General features: G+C 42.6%; 1 protein-coding gene across 2 annotated transcripts in view; it reads right to left on the bottom strand.

The window, feature by feature from the left end:
• Positions 1–7,988: 7,988 nt before the first annotated feature.
• The window catches only part of rbms3 (RNA binding motif, single stranded interacting protein), a 269,538-nt gene continuing 256,988 nt past the window's right edge, over positions 7,989–20,538 (bottom strand). The window contains exons 12-14 of one of the 2 annotated variants that reach the window (XM_079570999.1): positions 13,922–14,011; positions 11,483–11,595; positions 7,989–9,988 (exon numbers count right to left, since the gene is read on the bottom strand). In XM_079570999.1, the coding sequence (XP_079427125.1) occupies positions 9,985–9,988; positions 11,483–11,595; positions 13,922–14,011 (207 nt within the window). In that variant the 3' untranslated portion in view covers positions 7,989–9,984. The remainder of the gene's footprint in view (positions 9,989–11,482; positions 11,596–13,921; positions 14,012–20,538) is intronic. The other variant, XM_079571000.1, reaches the window with a different exon arrangement.

Raw genomic sequence — 20,538 nt, 5'->3', positions numbered from 1 at the left:
GATGACACAATAAGGGTTTAAATTGAATTGGTTTATACAATATTAGACATCGGGTAAGAATGTAGGGAAGGTTGCTTGGTGGTGGGGGGATTTTTTGGTGTCGACTATACTTTTACAAAACACACAAGATTTTTACAGAAACTGACCATATTTCTAGCGTTTTTGGGGTGCATTTGATCTTTGTTGTGGACAATCGTATTCTGAAAATAATCTTGATGCTGAGGTGCGAAGCAGTAGATTTTCAAAGCTGGACCGGGTTAATCAAGACGAGACACCTCTCATCCAAGATCACTGTAAAAGGAACCGTCTCAAACCGCTATAACCTGTTTCCCTAATGGTTGCATTAGACCTAGAGCACAGTCCAGGGTCTCGGTAATGAAACTTAGACATAAGTGACCCAACAACCTTTGGCTTCGCTCCAGTTTTGGACAACACTACCTTGATCTCCAGAGTGTGAAGAGGAATGTCGGATCATGAGAGGATGTGAGCATACAGATACATGATGGAGACATACAGTATCGAGCAAAAGTTTGTAGACACTTTTTTATGTGTTTTTTTGTTATTTCAAGACTTTTTACATCAGGGGATTCCAAACTTCTTTCATCAGGGGCCACATATTGAATAGTATCAAGCATGGAGGCTGCAGATGAGGGTCAGTGCAGTCAAACGTTCAACTGAGTGCATTTAAGAGAGGTTTAACCGTTTACCCTCACCTTTCTTTATGCTTGAACCTTCATACTAGTTTCTGAGGCTCTAATCGTGTGGAATTATTAAACCTGCAGTAAAAAGTATCACCTCTGTGCCAATTCAACAAGAAGCCTAAGGGCAACACCAAAATGTTCTCAATGGGCTTCATGATGTAGTCACCACAAATGGATTTTGATTTCACAGACTGTTGAAAACCATTCCAGGTGACGACCTCACGAAGCTCACTGAGAAAACGCCAAGAATGAATGTGTTTATTCACAGTTTAAATGTCTTCAATGAGAATCACACAAAGTAAAGAGTGTTGAAAGTAAAGAAAAGCCGAAACATAATAAGTGATTTCAAACTTTTGACCCGTAAGTGAAAACTGTTTGGGGTCATGGCTGATCTGGTTTGGGGTGCTCTACACATGGTCACACAGATAATTCAGAAGAGCATCATTAATCCACTCTTGCATTAAGTGAGAACATCTCCAGACATTATACATGTAATTTTGTGCCAATAGAGCACTGTAATAGTAGCATTAAATTGCCTTGTTTTGAATATAAATGATGAAATTATTTGAAAATTCACGGGATGGATGTAGAATCCGCTGGAGTCTGGGTTTAACACGCTCCCTGATGCATTGGAGGCAGTGTCTGGGAAGCCCGGGCATCACTGCCAAGCCTCCGCAACACTTGTATAAATAAGCTGTAGAAAATGGTAAAGAGCAACTTGATCTGTCAGTTTACAGCCCCGCAAAATATCATCTAAACATGCACAGTGAGAGACAACATGGCTATTTGTGATTTTTCCACATTTTTTATTGAAAGCGTCATCAGAGAGAGAGAGATTGAGAGAAAGAAACAAAAACAACTCATGATAAAACCCAAGTCAGATCTCCACAGATGCACAGATAGAGTCTCAAAATCCCACACACAAGCAGCATGTGTGAGGCGTGACCATGTCGTCCTCGAAACTACAAAAAAGTGTGAGTAACCAAACAAAAAGAGAACAAATAAAAAGCCGCTCTGCTGTCCTATATTAGATACTTCCTTTTAAACATGACCGAACACACTTTTTGTGCCAATAAACAACTCAGTGGCCATTTCCTAGAGACTGGACGGTTTTTACTCAAGGATCCGTTTGAAGTCCGTAAGGGATGAGGTGGAGGCTGGCCTGGCTGCTTTTTTGCTCCGGGGGTTGTGTGGCCAATCGATAGCGCTCATCAAAGGTGGACCGAAGCGTCAATTAAAAAGTACAAGGTCTGGTTTTGGGGAAAGGGGGCGAGAGGTGGTGGGAGGAGGTGGTAGACTGAGCAATTTTCCCAACGCATTAAGCGTGAGCCGAGGAGGAAGCATGGGACGAGTTATCGAGCTTCTCCTTAAGTCTCAGAGCCGGGAAAGTAGGTGTGAAGTCCGCTTCTCGTAACAGATGGCGATCGATGGTTGTCACTCTATAACAGGTCGACTGGTGTGGAGACAGTGAGAAAGTCAAGCTATTTTAATCACAGCTTAAGAACGGCCAGAGGAGCAAACGAAATGGGATTTGCAAGACGAGCATTGACTGCTGTTGAAAACCGGGTGCTAACTGGGGGTTTGTAGTTAGTATCTTATGAAGTAATGCTGTTCCTTCAATGATAAACGTCTATACCAGATGAGTGATGCTTACTCCTCAAGCTCTTAAGTCTCGTCTTGTCAGTTGTGATATATGATTGCACAAACTTTTGCCTTGTCAGTTTCAAAAGGGTGCAAATAGAGGTTTTTGCCATTAAAATATACTGTAATGCCACTAAAACTGAGGGTGCAAACGTTTTAAAATGAGGTTGTAATGCACCCTTTTGTGCCCCTGTAGATCCGGGCCTGAGTCAGGTGCTGACTGATGTATTTTCCATGTCCTGACGATCCACTGCCCAGTCCTCTCTGCACCCTTTAGCTTTGTTTGTGGGCAATAGGAGAATACAAGAGGATGAAATGAGCTGCCTCATAGTGCATCGAGAAAGGGTGGAGGAGCTAAGAAGCTTGGAATGCAGACACTGCTCCTCCACATGCCTCCATGACACCTCTTGTGCCTTGGCTGTTTTGGGAATGCTTCTGGTAAAGAATCTACTTTGATTTGGTTGTGCACTAAGTAGTTTGTTAAATTCACCTAGCTTGCTTAATAGTTGTTCCTCTTTAACTAAACTGATACAGAACTTTGAATGACGAAGAAACTGCAGAGTCCACAATGACATGCAGAGGACATAGAGTGTCAATGATGTTATTAAAACGCTATAGAATCAACCCAGGGGCAAAACTCACATCAATACTAATTGCCAACTTGTGGATGGCTGTGGTCACATGCGCCGATCTATAACTAAAAGCAATAGATTCTTCTGAGCGAAGAAAACAAAGTCCAGACCCTGGCGCGATGGCTTATAGAGATGGAGGAGAGAGTGTGGCTAATTAGTGCGGGGTCAAGCTGGTCACCTTCTGGAGTCCTGCGCTGCGTCTCTTTGACACATCAACACGCGAAGACAGAGAAACTGCCGGCGAGGACCACTTCTGTGGGATATATGGCTAATGATCTCCATCCCTCTTTCACGAAAGCGCACTATACTCTCCCTGTACAGCTGCTGGCTCGGAGTTTGTGCTGACACATGACTGCTTTAGCCTCTTTAAAATTGCTGGCATGCCTTCCTCTACACGCAACATATTGGTATTCTGAAAGGGTACATTATTCCATTGTGCTATTAAGGGAAAAAAGCCATTTCTGTTTGCTCACTTGGGTAATCTTTCAAATGTTTTATGAAATATTGCAATAGCCTAAACCACCGGCAAACGCCGGTCGTAAAATCCTGTTTCTTTCACTAAATCTCCATTAGCTAAATGGAGACGTTATTTTTGTTTTGTGCATTTTTCAATAATCTCCAAGCTTTTTTTCGAATCCTTTTTCCCATAATGCCATTACTATTGAATCGCAGGCCATTTAAAGGACGCTGCGAGCTCTTCAAGTGCAACTAGCATTAGGAGTCTATTTGTTTCTAAAATGTTGTATGCAATATTCTCAAACAGGCTATAACATCATGAAAAACATTAACATTTAGCACCTTCATGAAAACACATAGCTTACAACTGGTTAAAATACAGGAGTATTGCAGCTTTTGGGTAGATGTTGGAGAATACTTTTCTAACAGATGAAAATTCGAGCTATAATCTGTTCCAACATTGTTCCCTCATCAAAACCATACCTGTAGTGGTATTTCATTCACACTAGTTTGAGTTAGCCTGGTTACTAAGGCTGTTTCTTCTTTGGCAAAGTAAAGTGTGTTTTTCGAGCCATTACAATTTTGCCTTTGTCAAGCTTTTTCTTAATACTTGCTGTCCCTGCTCCCTTTGAGGACAAGTCCATTTGAAGGCCTAATATCCTACCAAAGAGGAGTTCAGGTCAAAAATGATTTATCCTTTTACTTGTGCTAGGAAAAAGTGGTCTGGTTTCCAACTATAGACAGTACACAGTATGAAACTCTTTCCAAATCTTAGCAGCTCTTTGTGGGCCAAATAAAACCCCTTGAAAGGTTGAGTTTGGGTTTTGTGAAACCCCTTAAAATAAGGAGTCTTTTTTCAAATAGTAAAAAGGGCAAGACAGTGGCTTAGGTTGTAGAGCAGTCAGTGGTTCGAGCCCTGGTGCTTACTGTTGTAGTGTGGAAGACACTTCACACCCCTTTGGCTATAGCTTGGCTATAGTGTGAGTGAATGAATACTGTTGCGTTTTGAGAAGCTACAAGCAAATCACAATACACTATGTTAAGAATTATTATGCAGTGCCATAAAGGTAAAACTTTTTTTCTTTTTTTTCAATTAAACTCATTAAACTCTACACTATGTTAAGAATTATTGTGCAGATTGTATGTATGCAGTATGCAGTTGAATGAAACTCATGGATGGTCTTGTGTCTCAGGGCTCTTTGAATCACTGACATCAATCTCAAATGCCTGTGATAAGTTGTCAGGTAAGCCCAGTTAAGGGAAAATCTACTGAAAAAGGACATTCACCATTATTTAGCAGACCACCATTGTCAAGCAATAAGGGAAAGAAAAAGGATCTCTCTGCTGATGAAGACGTTTCTGCATGTCAGCATTCATTGAACGGTTTAGGGGAGGCCGGATAGACGGTTTATGGACAACTGCAAACCTCTGGAGGGTCCTACACCTTGATGTTCGGGACACTCCAGAGGCATCAGCAGCTTCAAATACCGGTTTGCTGCTTTGTAGCAGCTGTTCTCTAAATCTGATGTATTTGTCTGGCAAAAACCGTCTTTGTGCCTTTATCAGCCACAAATCTTTTAACAGCACGATGATTATGTTTAATCTTTTGTGAAATATTGAAGGTTTTCACACCTAGACCAAGACATTCAAGTATTTCACGCTTTTCATCAGCAGAGAGATCCTTTTTCTTTCCTATATTGCTTGAAAAGGGTGGTCTGCTTAATAATGGTGAATGTCCTTTTTCAGTAATTTTTCCCTTAACTGGGCTGACAACTAATCATTACAGGCGTCTGAGATTGATGTCAGTGATTCAAAGAGCCCAGAGACACAAGACCATCCATGAGTTTCATTGAACTGCATACTGCATACACACAATTTGCACAATAATTCTGAACATAGTGTAGAACTCGGGGACGGTGTCTTTAAAACATCCAGTTTTGAGTTCCACATTTTAGATTTTAAAGCAGTACTAAGTAACGTGTTTACCTTAATAAATCCTTTCCATAGTCCCTGTGGGGGTAGTACAAGTGTTTATGGGATGATTGGAGGGTCTTTTATCTCCCCCTGGTGTCTCTGGCCAGAAAACCATGTTTGCAACTTGACTGCCACCGGTCCGGAGAAAGCAATACACACATGTAATCACGAAGAAGAAGCTAACATGCTAACGGGCAAAGCTAACTGCGGGCTAACGTCCCTTTAAACAGTATTTACCGCCAAATTTGAGTGAAAAAAAATATTTCCATTGTATAATTGGATGCACAGTAACCCTCTCTCCCTTCGCCTTTTCTGTCAGCATAGTATTTACTCTCCAAGACAATTAATAAGTTAAAAAATCGTAACTTGCTACAACACCTGCAGTTGCGCTTATGGCCTCTAGGGGGAAGAGTTACTTAGTACTGCTTTAAAATAGTATCTGAAATGTATAAATCAGTAGTAGCTGAATGAGTTGTTTCACGGATTTGACTTACTTTACTGTTGTGGCTAATTTAAATTCATGGACGTTGCAGCTTGCCATGAAAAAAACAACATGTTAGATGGTAATCTTCATATAAATCCGACCCACATTCATTATCATTATAGCCCGGTGTGTGAGAAGAGGCTCGATGGAGGCAGATAATTCGCTGTGATGTCCTATACATTGAAGAGCTGAGAGCAAAAGAACAGCGTCTTATTAAGCAGATGCCGACATTAAAGGACTATAGATACGCGCTGGTTTAAATGGAGAATAAACAGTCAAGGTTTCAGCTGGAGACGGTTTGGAGGACATGTTTGACCCCGGCCTTCAATGGAAGATATAGTTCAGACTTGGGGAAGAAGAAAAAAAAGGGGGGGGACAATGTAAAAATGCACACATGGCTTCAACAGAAAGTCCCTCTGTTCCTTTGTGCGCCGTGGAGTGGGCAGGTGGTGGGTTGGGAGTACGGTAAATTAGCAGCCAGTCTAGAAACAGTGGCCAGCTGGTCACACCAATACGTGACAACATGAAGGCACAGGCCACAGGCAGCCTCCTTCTTAGCACCATAAAGTATAGCTTCAAAGTTGTGTAGCACTTTTTTTTTTTTCTAAATTAGGTTTTCTGTGCTCTGCTCCACTTGGGTCATTCAGAAGTTTCTTTTTTGGTAAAGGCACTAAATGGAGTTTGTTGCCACGCTTTAGCTTTCCAGAATGAATCTGTCTTTTTGCGATGAAAAGGCTGTGGGTGTGTGCACCAAAATGTCTGCTGTACACATGGGCAGGCATAGCATTACAACCAATAGTGGCCAATAGTGGCTAAATAACGACCACTTTATGAATATGCAAAAAACAAAAAACAAAACAATACACAATTTAAACCAATTTCAAGCAATTTAGTCAAAAGTGTATCGCTAAATTGACCAAAAAACACAAAAATTGCCCTCATCAAATACTTCCATTTTCAATATGTCTGTGTTGAATTGAGTTTGGGAGCCATCACTCAATTAGGAGGTAAATGTTAGGTGTGAAATATGGGTTAGAAAGAACCTAGTCTTTTGTGAAAAAGAGAGAGAGAATCAAAGCAGTTCAAAAACATCTAGGCCTTATGAAACAGCCCTGGTCTATACATGAGAAACCTTTTTACTCCTGTATAAGAAGAAAAAAAACTTCAAGAAGGTAGTGAGACAGCAAGGCATTGAGTGAAAGAGACAGCAATGGATCAGGCACAGTCACGGTGGCAGTCCCTTAGTTCCACTACGGGACATTTACACACTGTACTCCTGACACAGAGGCTGCTCTAATGGGGGGGATTCAAAATGTCTCCTATCCCACACCAGCAATTTCATCTGGGACACTTTTCACAGATGGAGCCAATGCATTTGGATGGGGCAGTGGCTCGTGATGCGGGATGGGTTGTTTGCAAGCCCAATTGGGAGTGCCTGGGGTGTAAAAGACACTAGCGGAGGGGTCAGGGAAAGACATGCAGTCACTGTCTTGTTATGGCAGGTAAGGAGGCTGGTTAGTTCCCACCGGTGTGCTGACCTCTCCTGTCGAGTGGGACCAATGACTTTGAGCAGTAACATGGCTAAAAACAAACTTCTCTTGTTAGTGCTGCACATAGTCCAGGGACAACACACAACATGAATGTCACACTCTTTCAAATCTACAGGGACAATGCATCTTACAGATGTTGCTTCAAAAAAGGGCGTTTTACTTGATCCCAAAAATGCCAAAAGGCCAAGCTCGAAGTGTACAAAAGTGGTACAATAACAATTTGCACGCAGTCAGCGCAACCACTGTCATCTCTTAAAATGGCAGGAGGAACAAATGTGAACTGCTCAAGAGTGAAAAGGTTACAGAGAAAATGATTCTACCTGCGTATCTTGCTTGTACTTTGTGTTTTAGATGTGCATAAATGTATTCTGTCACAGAAGAAATGGACTCTGTGACTCAAAGCGAGTCGTCGTGCTAAGAAGCATAGACTGCAACAATAGTCTACAATTGGATCAAGTACATTTTTGTATTTGTAACACACTGCGCGATGCTTAAAGTTGTAGCTTTCACTTTTCTCCAATATCTCCAAACTGAAAGTCTTGATCAATCTCAATTATAAAGTTGAGTGGACTTCACTTTTCTCTGTCGGTTTGTTGGACTATGGAAATCAATTCTGAACTTAAAAGTTGTATTATTATAAGTACAGAAATTAGGAATTGTGCACAAGTTCTCCAACCGTAATAGAAAAAGCATCATATTATCAAAAGACATGTGTTGTACGCTACTGTCAACTATTATTCCAAATGTCCTGCAGACATAATTTGCACTCGAAGAGATATTAGAAGAGTTTGTGCAACCACTGCCTAAATATGACGTATCGACTTTTTGGATTTTGATTCAGAGCAAACAGCACTCATCTGGTAATCTGAGCTGGTTCTCACTCAAACATGACCTCGTTTTGTTTGATGGAGGTGGAAACAAGGTCGGATAGCAGCGGGGAGATTCCCAGTTCAGCTTCATTAGTTCATATTTTTAACTGTGAGATAAGAAGGCAGAGATCATGAGGGGGGATAGAAGACGTAAAGATGGCCACAGAGCAGCAGCAGCAGCCAAATTTACTGTTTTGTAACATCGTTTTCTCCCATAGGATCCTGAGTGGGCCAGTGGACTGCAGCCGACGTCGAAGAGGAGACGTAGAGGGGCATTTGAATACTGTCAAGGACAACAGTGGGAGAAGCTTAACCCTGGTGAGAGTGAGGAGGAGAGACTGGTCCGGCCATTGTCATGGTCAAAAATAAACAAAACAACGACAACAGCAAGAACAACAACCACAACAATATCAACATTAACATCAACAACATCACGAACATCATCAGAACAAACCCAAGAGAAACTCAAAGGAGTCCACACGTTCTCTTCATCTTTGGTATAAAAATGGCCATCCACGGGCTGCATGTACCCACACCTAGGAAAGACTACAGAAATTGTCAACAATTTCTTCTATTGCTTTTGCGCTGATTGGTTTAAACCGTAAGCTCCTACTGAATCTACTGGTTTGTTTCACTGCCAGATTTTTATCCGTGTGATTTAAACTCTTTTCACTTTTTTCACTTTACACAGTGTGACAAGCAAAGCGGGCTAAAAACATCTTAAAGCTGATAAAAAAGATAAAATGTGGCAGATAAAAAGCACTAATGTCATCGACAGCGACTGTAAAATCATAATCATGTCATAAAAAAGTTCAGCTTCTGCATCACAATGCAGCATGTGTTTTCTTTTTCCTCGATGTGAAAAATCTCTTCATAGCTTCACCCCCCAGAGTCTTCCCCACACAGACACATAGTTACCTCTGACATAATATCAAAGATTTCTTCTAATGAAGAAAAGAAAAAGCTCTCTATTAAATCTGTACAGCTTATGTCATAGATCTTTTTTCTTAGAACAACTCAGTGCCTTGCACTGCAACCGCATGGTCCAAAACTCATTGTGTTAGCCTTTTGTCCTCTAAACGGACTTCAGAGTTAAAAAGTTTCTAGCGCCCTTGAAATTAAGGCCATGAAGATTCAAGAAAGAAAAACACTTTTGAATATATCTAGAAAACTAAAATTTAACACTACAACATAAAAAAGAGTGAAAAGAAAACATAGCTTAATATCTGAGGAAGACAATCTCTGTGTGTGTCTCAAACCCCGTTTTAATTACAAAATAAACTTCATCACCTACCTGCGCATTCATCCTTTTTTAAAATCTTTTTTTGATATTTTAAAATTTTCTATATTTTTTTATGTAGTTGTTTTTTATGTTTTTTTTTAGAGAAACTTTTCAAGCTTCAGCCCAGCCCTTGAGGCAGGTTCCAGACTAAACTATCTTTGCACTGTGCCCAGCCGTGTCCCTTTGCCTCCCACAGTGTCCTCCTCGCCTCCCGCTCCGCTGTGGCGTTAGTTTTTCTCGTAGGCCAGGTAGGAAATGAAAAAAGTGTCTGTTTTTTTGGGTGCCTGGGCAATCTGGAAGCAATCTTTTCTCTTCTTCTTTTCCCCCGCATTCACAGTGCAGCCACCTTCTGTCTCAAGGCAACGCTGTCACAGGAACATTCGCTCGGGCCGTCGTTATCTGATGAAAGAGGAGGGAGGGAAGGCTGTGAGGAAACGAGGAGCTAGGAGGCTGTAATCAAAGAGCAATATTACAAACACGGCTGAGCAATCGCGCTGACAGCTGACGGGCCGAAGAGAGGCCAAAACACAGCGCAGGCAGCACTTCTGACAAGGCCACTACAGCGCGGCTAATACAACCGCACTTAGCAATCATTACTGTCTTATTCTATTAGCTCCCAATTTGTACAACACAGCTGCTCCACCGAAGCTAAATACATTCAAATAGGACATTTTACAGAGGACATCATCTGTAGTTCCAAAAGTAAAGTGAATATTTTCTAAAATAATTATTTACATTGATTTTGAAAGATGGTTCAAATTTTAAGATGCGCTATTTAAATACATAGTGTGTAAAAGAATCTCAAACAATGCTACTAGCATTAGCATTTGCCACAACTAGCGAGGAAGCAATGGACCATCAATGAACATTTGCATAAAGCAATGCCATTTCTGAATTTGTAGCTGTGATACGTCATGTTCTGCAGGTCTAAGACAAATCCTAACACTGCTACACAAATTTAGAACAAATAACATAAAACCAAAGAGTAAAAAGTAAGAGTAAAAAACTTCTAGGACAGATTTAAAATGTTATTACAAACATAAACCCCAAGATGACCACATGTACCGTATATTCCGGACAATAAGTGACACTTTTTTCATAGTTTGGCAGGGGGTGGTCTCATACTCCAGAGCGACTAATATGTGATTTTTTCCCCCCCTTTTTTAAAAATTCTAGAGGGAACTGCAGGCTAATCGAGCAGCAGAAAGAAAGTTCGGAGTGAGCGAGAAGCGGAGGTCACTCTTAGAGAAGAAAACAAAACAAAGTTTGAAAAACCTACTGCCGGGAGAGGTTTGTCTACGGTGCAGTTACGCCACCGTGCCCCGGTCGTTGCCATGGTTATTGTTCAGAAGTGACACCAAGGATGAAGATTTCAATGGATTTATTGATTTAGAGTGAGATCGAGAGTTTGGTATGTTCTTTATGCTATAGTTATCTGAACTAGTTTATGCTTCATGTAGCTAACCATCAATGTGTTACGTTAGCATACCGTACGCCTATTCAGCCTGTTGTTTCTTTCTTCAGTAGGTATTTTTTGGCTAGTGCCTCTTATACTCCCAAGCGACTTATAGTCCGAAAATACGGTAATAAGTTTAACCAGGCATATCCCAATTTCGAAACCTAACTTAAACCAGTTTAACAATTAGTATACTCTATACTATACAGTATTTATCATTAGAATCACCATAACTATTACAAACATAATCAAGGTACACCAAGTTAGCAATGGCATCAGCCTTGCTACAGTAAACCATCCCCACATTTAGAGAGTTATGGGGCACAAGTTGCTTTAAAACATAAAAATACATGGAAGGATCAATAGTAACAGTAACACCCCTTAGACTACAATCTGAAATCACACTATTGGCTGCACATATGGACAGATGGACTCACTTGGACTGGTAGGAGTACGCAGAGACATGGTCAGAGTTGTCCACCTGCATCTGCTGCCCGCTCACCTCCTGCGACGAGGGCGCCACTGTCTGCGGCGAGTCCGTCACCACGCCCTACGGAAACCCACAGAGGACACACTTAGTATTCTCTCTCCTCAAGATTGTTCATGCTTTTTTCTTTAGATGGCCCAATATTCAAAGTGTGAAATGCAGAGATGATGAAAAATTATCTTGATTCAACCAAAGCTGATTATCTAAAGGACTGAGATTTCTATGGATTTTATCATCTAAGCATAGTATTAAAAAAAAGGGGCAAGTAAAGACTGTCCAAACTGTCCAAACAGACATACTCCAAACTGTCCCGTTTTATACAATATGAACTTCATGTCTTTGAAAATTAAATTGTACTGTTAAACTCCCTTGCCTTTTGGTGTGTCTTACATTACTCACAGCCCGCACTGCAGCCTCATTTCAATCACCTCTAACAAGCTCTCAAGGATAGCGCGTTGTATCCATTCTTCAGCCCGCGGACGTGGTTACACTGTAATGTGCACCCCTTTGCCACCGCTGCTGCTGTCGGCGTCTGGGACCACGCGACCAAAACAGGTAAGAAATGCCCAGGGCTCCTCCCTGGCCTCATCCCTCTGCTCCGTCACCGCTAGGGGCGAGAGAGACACTGGGACTAATGGCTCTGTCAGGGGGAACTGTCATTGTCCAAGGCGGGATAAGTGCGTTTGGGAGATCCAGCGGCCCGTACCGGCTGCTGGGAGAGAGACAGTCCCGCTGGCACTGTGTCTCACTTCAGCCCCTGTCGCCTCGCGCACCACTGATAGTCCATCTGAAGGAGGAGAGCCCTGTCAGCCGCAGACAGCCGCCCGCTCACTGCACCCCCGCCCCCCCGTCCTGCCTCTACGTCCCGCGTGAGGGATGATGAACGTGGGACAGGCCTAAAAACTGCCAACGGCCCAGACACACGCTGAGGAAGTGACAGAGCCTTCTTCAAACTTTAAATGTCTTTTTCCTCAAATCGAACTTTAGAGTCATCAGGCTTTCTATGCACTTTCCATCTTCCTTACTCACCCCCTCAATATATGTGCACTTTTACCATTTAGAGAAAGTGGAATGAGATCAGTCTATTTATAGACTGTCTTGAGCTGTTGAAACTGAAGAAAACTTCAGGGAAACGGAGTGAGAGATATTGGAAAATGTGGATGATTCGAGATAGTCCTAGATATACTTTGATTTATTTTTCATTTATCAGGGACAATACAACCAACAAATGCCGCCTAAATAGGAAACTGATATAGATACTATGTTCTAGCCACAAACTAATTCACAGCCAGGATGGTTTTGTCCAGCATAATAACTTTGATTACATGCATGTAACTTTAGAACAGCCCCTTCAACCTTTGCACTGACTTTTTTTCTCTTTACATAAACTTGAATTTCCTCTTAATACTTTACTACATTAACTTACATAGCAGACTGTGTTCGACAACAACAAATAAAAACAACATGCTTCTAAACTTTCATTCATCAAGCACATGTAGCAATGCCTTTGTTGAGCTACAAGGGAGGGGTTGGAGCTAATAGAGGCTCCCGAGCTACGAGTTAGAGATTCCTGCTTTACAGCCTGGCAGAACATGAGCAATCGCAACAGCATAATTACAATACTGCATGAAAATATACAGATGAAACATGGTATACATGAAAGTGACATTTAGGATTATATTGTACCCCATGCATTCACAGATGAGGGGTGACAATACATCGATTTTGCGATATATCGCAATATTTTGCGGGATGGTACGGCACTGATACTTTTGATGCCATAATGCATATTAATGACCAACGTCGTGCATATTAATGAGGTAGCAATGCTCCACTGCTTCCAGTCACTGGAGGCCAATAGTGATCAAGGATTGAGTCAGGACTGTAGAGGGCAGCGCTACAATTTTAAGCCCTTGGACCAAACACTGTAATCCAAATATATTATATTTAATGATAGTTTTTATAATTATGAATAAGATAATTTTGAGGTTGATTTAATCCTTTTGATATCAGACTGTGGTTTCACTGTCACTGACAGATCAATAGCAATACCAATTTCCAGTAAGTTAGGGGTCATTTATTAACTTAGTAATGAAAAAGGGATACAAAGCATATGAAAACCAAAGTAAATGAAAAGGTTAAAAATCGCATGTTTCTTAAAAAAAATCACAATGTATCGTTCGTTTTTTTGTGTGCAATATATTGATAATTTAATCTGTGTATCATAAGGTTATCGTTATCGTGAACCATGTATTGCATATTGTATCGAAATGTGAGGTACCCAGGGATTCTCACCCTTAATTCAGAGTATTCAATAGTAATTGTATGGTTCTTTGCTGTTGTGTAGTCTACAGCATATATAGTAATGTGAGCAAAGTGAGGGTCTTACTTCGACAGGGACGGCTGATGGAGGCACAGGAGTGTACTGGGGAATGTAGGTCCCTTGCATAGGCGCCGCGGCAGCTGCAGCAGTCATGTACTGAAACAACACACAGAAAACATCGACATCAGTGACCTTCATCTTGCAATACACTCATGTCTCAAATATAAAGCCTTCTTCCTTTGAGCAAGAGCATTCATGACACTGTTGTGCCACAAAAGTCCTATAGAGGGAGCTAGAAGTGTATGTATGTGCCACAGTGAAGAGAGAGATGATCCAGTGAGAGCAGACAGGAGGAGGAAGAGCTGTCCTGCTGTTCTACCACACAGGCGGCAAATGCACCTCGCCACGGCTCAAGGCAAGAGAAAAAATCAAAAGGAGGAGGACAGAAAGTGAGCAGAGGAGAGCGGAGGGGGAGCTCTGCCGCCTGCAGCCTATACTCTGTTAGTCACGGCTGCCCCGGCTCTTAACTGTAGCTCGCTCTGTTATGGCCATTTTACACGTGTGACACAGGTCTGATTACACAGCACCACAGGCTGCAGCGTCCACAATGAATGAGGCCACGGCAGAGTCAGAGCGCGAGCCGCCTCCTCTCGGACCGATGTGGCAGAGCGGAGGTGTGGCGCTTTTTAATTAGCGCCGGCTGTGCACAGGCTGGCCCAGACACGCGCAGCACGGACATGTGTGTGCTCCCCATGTGCAGCACAACAGAACCCGTGTCTCTGTTCCAGATAAAGCCCAGCGGATGTGCTGCAGATAAGAGCCAGCACCAGCCCTCTCTCTCTCTCTCTCTCTCTCTCTTCTGTTCCTGAGGCTGTTCCGGAGCGAGTCGAAAGGAAGTACAATCCCATTCTTCTGCGGTTTGTCCCAGTGTTGCCAGGACTAGAGAGCAGTGGAGTAGGTTAGACCCTCACACAATGGTAGAGGCTGGACTCTGTGGTTGTTGGCTGCAGGCCTGCGGTGCTGCTGAAGTGTCATTACCGGCAGCGTTGCTAATGGATCGGGTACAGCTCCAGCGCTCAGTGCTAATGAGAGCAGCTAAAGGCCAGGGACATGGGTGATTAACTCCCCCTCCGTCAGAGCACACGGCCAGGAGCTGCTCCGGGACGGATGTTGGCGTGTTTGTGCTGTGAATTTAAGGTTATCACAGCTACAGCGTGTCACGGGGAGCGCGCTAAAGCCACGCGCCCAGACTTCCTGACACCGTAGCTCCGTGCACCCGGCGCTGCTTTCACCTCGCTGTCACCGCTGCCGTCGTCTAAAAGGCCCATCAGATTGTTCCACTGACCTTCTCCTTGCCGAATTCAGAGCTTGCATACCAATTTAGCAGAGGACCCTTTTTTGTGCCCTTAACTTATTCAGCCAGCTCACCTGTGAGGGCAGCTGAAAGCAAATGAAGCCAAGTACAGAGATAATTAGCAGTATCAAAATCTTCCTGTCAAAGGAGACTGTCCATTTGAAACGTTATATTTCTCAGCAGAACTGCAAAAGGAATTTAAATTAGCCCTAACAAGAAAATGTAATAAGATACGATTTCTTCTTCTTCCATAACCATTAGTTAACCTATTAATGTGGCAGGTTGAGCGCGGCATAATTCTGCTGGCTCCACTGTAGCGAGGCAGGAGCATGTCAGGCCTGACTACAGAGGAAGAGGTTGCCATGGTGATAAAGATGATTTTTGTCCAATTTCAACTCTTTCCTGTGTCTGTCTTTAGGCAGAGGACAGGTTTGGGCAGTATGAAGCAGCCCTAATTGGCAGTAAATGGCACTTGTGTGTGGTAGACACAGATCTGGCGGCACAGATCTGGCGGGACACACCTGTGTGCGGCAGATGGCGGTGCGTATGTTGATGAACAGCTTCTTAACGAGGGGCTCTGAGGCCACTCTGCTCTCTCCATCTCTCAATGACACCGGCCGCTACAGCAGGAAGTCACTGCAATGCAGCAGCGCCACGACAAAAATCCATACACAGACAGGACGCTTTGGAGCCAGAGTGGTTTGGGCTGCTGCACCGCAACGCAATATCACAGTGTGTTTAGACACAATGTGCTGGTCCAGCTCATACAGCCAGTAAATAATGCACTCAGGCACCAGGCTGGAGGAGGAAACACGAGGCTGAGAGGAATTAGAACTTGAGCTCTATTAAAAGTCATTAACCTGCAAAAGGACTGTTGAATGTTTTTGTCAAAGAGGAGAGAGACAACTGTTGATGATCGAGGACTAAAGGAGGACTGGGCAACAGAAGTGTTTTGTGCAGAGCTACACAATAACAGTTGGTGGGGCCACTCAGTGTGTTATTAATGGAGGGGCAGCGTGGAGAAGGACTCTGATGACTATTGATCTCACAGAGGGGACCGCTGGAATCGCTTCACAAGAAAAGTCCTCCTGCCTCTAGACTCTGTTAACATCTGCCCAAAGAGATCCACACCGGCTACAATCAATGTCACCTTTAAATACAGCACACTCTCTCATCCGGCACGCAGTGCAGCACAGGACAACTTTGCTAGTTTCACACTTCTCTTTACCAGGTGTTATCTTGCAATGAAACAAATGAAAGATTATTGAGATAAGATAATTCTGAAGTTCACTATTTAAATGTTATATTTGAGTAATAATTTGAGTACACTGGTCAATAATATGAACAAACTACTGTATATGAGTTAGAATTACATTACACAGTGACATGACCACAGTGACTGTCTAACCACACTAGCAAAGGTTGAAGGCCATGATTTGCTGAAAGTAACAGGCAGGTGAAATGGTAATAGCATTTAGGCTTCAACTTCCTCTTCTATACCAGGATCAGCTAAAGAAATTGTATTCTTAAGGAAGGGAGGTCATCCAATAGGTTGGAAGTTACAGATTTTCCAAGATTGTTCTTCAATCTTTCAAGGTTGTAAATATTTGTCCCTGAGGTTTCGCATGCTAAACTCTTGCTGTAAATATACAGTCCAGGGGCAAAGCTGGAGGGGCTTCATAATAAAGCACTGTCCTTGTTCGTTCCAACGGGAAAACCCAGAGGATCACCCTGATAATAGAGGACAGCACTTCACACAGAACCTGTCTTCCTCCGACACAGAACCTGTCAATCACGGCCGTCGCCATGACAACAGTCCTGGGTTCCACACGCCACGATGAGACGAGGAAGGTCGCCCCTGTCATGTCAAACCTGCAGCTCTGAGCCACATCAGGCAACCCTTGTATTTAGATGAGGCATGCGCGGGCTAAATGTGGAAACTACATGTCCATAAATGAAGCATGAAGTCACAAAGCGCGATAGACAGACTGCTGTTAAACAGTGAGTGAGTTTGTAAATAAAAATGACGGCATATGCAATGCGCGCTGTCAAATAAATCAGGCAAAAAGGAATATGGCTGGCAATTTTATGAGTGCCATCGTAAACAGAGGTTCTTTAGCATTCAGTAATCAACTTCAAGACGAACAAGGCAGTCTCTAGCACTCAAAACAATCTAAAAATGGTGGTAGAAGAATCCCAGTGCATTGACCACTGTTGAATGTGCCGGCGTGACAACACACTACCACAACGCCGTGCCCCTTTTTATGGTGCAAAAAAAACACACGATTCTTGGAAATCTCGGCTCAGAGTCGGTGCATGGGTGGAACCAGGAACATTTGGTTCTGCGGAGACTAGTAGAAAACCACAGCCACAGACAAACAGGAAGAGAGACGGCCAGCATAGGCTACTGGGACGTGGGGCGAGGCTGCAGTCACCAGAGGAGTGACGGAAGGGGTACAGGGCAGGCAGGCGCTGCTGAGGTTAAGTCGTGTTGGACTAAAGAGGGCAAGAAAACACCATTCACACATGTTTGGGTCAGAAATAGCACAGCGGCTTGACTGTAGTATGCAGTGAAGTTGGAAGTTTTATGTTTTATGTTTACCTTACCTAACTCTACACCTTGGGATTGAGACAGGCACAACACTGTACAGCACATGTCAACCACAGTGATGTTACTTTGAATGGTGATTGTCAACTCAATTGCTAAATCCACTTTTAAAGCTGCAGAATAAAAAAAGAAAATCCATTGATTGTTTGATTTTTTTTTAAATATTCAAATTGACTTAAAAACTAGGGCAGCTTCATTTACATTAGAAGTAAACAGAGGCAATACATCAAAGTGACAAGTGAATATTGCACAATAAGTCAATAATGTTTCCTCTGTGTGCTCCACTTTCTCAATAGGTGAATAATAATATAGAAAACAAACCCACAGCAGTAAAGTATTACAATGACCCATCCAACAGGAGCTACAACTACATATGCGTGTCCTTATTAAGTTTTAATTATATACTTCGTTTTTGTATAATTTTAACATTGACTGCTAAATGACTAGTTCAATAAAAGCAGAATAGTAACTCGTGCCCATAGAGGCCATAAGTGCCACTGCAGGTGTTGTAGCATGTTGCGTTTTTTTTTACTTTTTAATTAATTGTCCGTGAGAGTAAAAGTACAGAAAAGACAAAGGGAGAGAGGAATATTGTACATCCAATTACACAATGGAGATATTTTTTTTTCACTCAAACTTGGCTGTAAATACTGTTTAAGTGGCGCTAGCCTGCAGTTAGCTTTGCCCGTTAGCCTGTTAGCTTCTTCTTCGTGATTCTATTAGTGTGAAGCTAGCAGCTGTAGCTGAAATGGTGGTTTTCTGGCCAGAGACACCAGGGAGAGATGAAAGACCCCCCAAATCATCCCATTAACACTTGTATTACCCCCAGAGGGACTACTAAAAGGATTTATAAAGGTAAACAAGTTACTTAGTTCTGCTTTAACATTTTACCTATCAATAATATAAAATAGCCAGTTTTAGAAATGTGTATTGATTTAAATGCATTCGCCCATAACAACCAGTAACTGTATCGTTATTGACAAAAATTACCCTAAAAGTATCATATATATGTTTTTTCTTATAACCGGTACTGCGTTACCAAGAGCAACTACAGAACTTAATATACACAATTACTCCGCTATACCATTCTTTGTGTCTGGTGAATATAGACATTTTCTTTTTTCTTAAAGCTATAATGAACTCCATACACAATCATAACTCGGAGTCTGTTTTGATTTCACTTGGTTGACTAAAAATACCATTCTTTGCCGCATACACCAAAAAGATCAGGCGGAATCGGTCCAGTTTATTTGGTGAATAGATACAGATGTCGTTTGGTGCCGGGGCTTCTCAATCGCACGCACCATAAAAGAGAACTCACATCTGCCTTCGGAGTCGGTGAAATGGGAAACACGTCTCCAGTCCCTTGGATGATCAAGTGTGGCATGTCGTGTGCGCTGTGGAGAACTTCGGCTACAAAGAGGAAAAAAAAAAACGCCTCGGGACAACGGCTGGAGCAGAGGCAAAGTGGAGGAGCGCAAAAAGAAAACGAAAAAAAAAAAAAAAAAAGCCTTAACCCACATTCTCACGTTAATACAAGCCATCAAACATCAGAAGCCATCACTATAGATTAGCCAGTCTCTAATCCTGCCTGTTAGCGCAGCTGGGGCAGATTAAGCGGAGGGCATTCCTGACAGAGCCAACATGGCGGCACAGTTGCTCATAGCTCACCTGGAAACACAGAAATGCACAATATGCTACAGTTTCAAGCTCGGTGAATGAAATAGCGCTGATTATTTAAGTAATTGAGCTTCAAGGATGTTTGAGTAATTCCTGCGTATGTAGCTAAAAAAGTGGTAATAAAGTACTTCAATATACTATACATAAAAGTATCTTGGGTAGCCTATTCAAAGTCTGTTTCTTCCCTCTGTGCTGACACACACACACACACACACACACACACACACACACACACACAAGTGCAGAGGGGGAGATCAAAGGTGGAGGGAGTGTTGGCTGGAGTGGCCCGGAGCAGTGCGGTTAGCCCTTCAGAGCGCCATGACACCTCTAAGTCGGTCTGATCCAGCCGAGTGTGTGTGTGTGGGTGGGTGGGGTGGGGGGGTTTCCTGCTCGAGGTGACTGTACGAGCAGCGTATTTGTGGAAGAAAGGAGAAGTGATGGAGCGATAGACAGGAGAGTGATTTAAGGAGTGACGAGACAGAGAGAGAGGGAGACCAGCTCGGGAGGAAATGTGTTTAACATGTACAGAAAATCTTAGCGAGGAGTGGAAAAAATCTGAAAGAGCGCTCTTGGAAACACCTACTTCTCCGTGGAACCTGATTGATCATGTGTTGCCTTTTAATTTGGATAACTACTTGGATTTACAACTCTAAAGTTTGCCCGTTTTGAGATCTAGTCATGGCCTGGATCTCACCTTGTTTTATGGGATTATATGGGATACAGATTACATGTGTTTGCTGATCCTGTAACGTTATTATGACCCTTTCTAATGGCTAAGATTGAGGTGGAAGTTTGGGTAATGTTTTTTACTTTTTCCACTCTCTATTTTGTAAAACCATTGGGAATGTTTGACAATGAAGGGAAAAGAAACCAACCACAGACACTAACAAACTACTCCATCAATAGATTCTGTCACATTGTGAGATAAGACCAAGTGCCTGTTTGACATTTGCAGAGAACAGTATGTTTTGTTTCATACGGCGAATAAACGCAGAGCTGTGCGAATAACTTGGAGCGTGTGGCCACTTGGCTCCGCTCAAA

This window comes from Gobius niger (assembly GCF_951799975.1).
Source record: "Gobius niger genome assembly, chromosome: 14".
Taxonomy (NCBI): Eukaryota; Metazoa; Chordata; class Actinopteri; order Gobiiformes; family Gobiidae; genus Gobius; species Gobius niger.
This window is presented reverse-complemented; position numbering and strand designations above follow the sequence as displayed.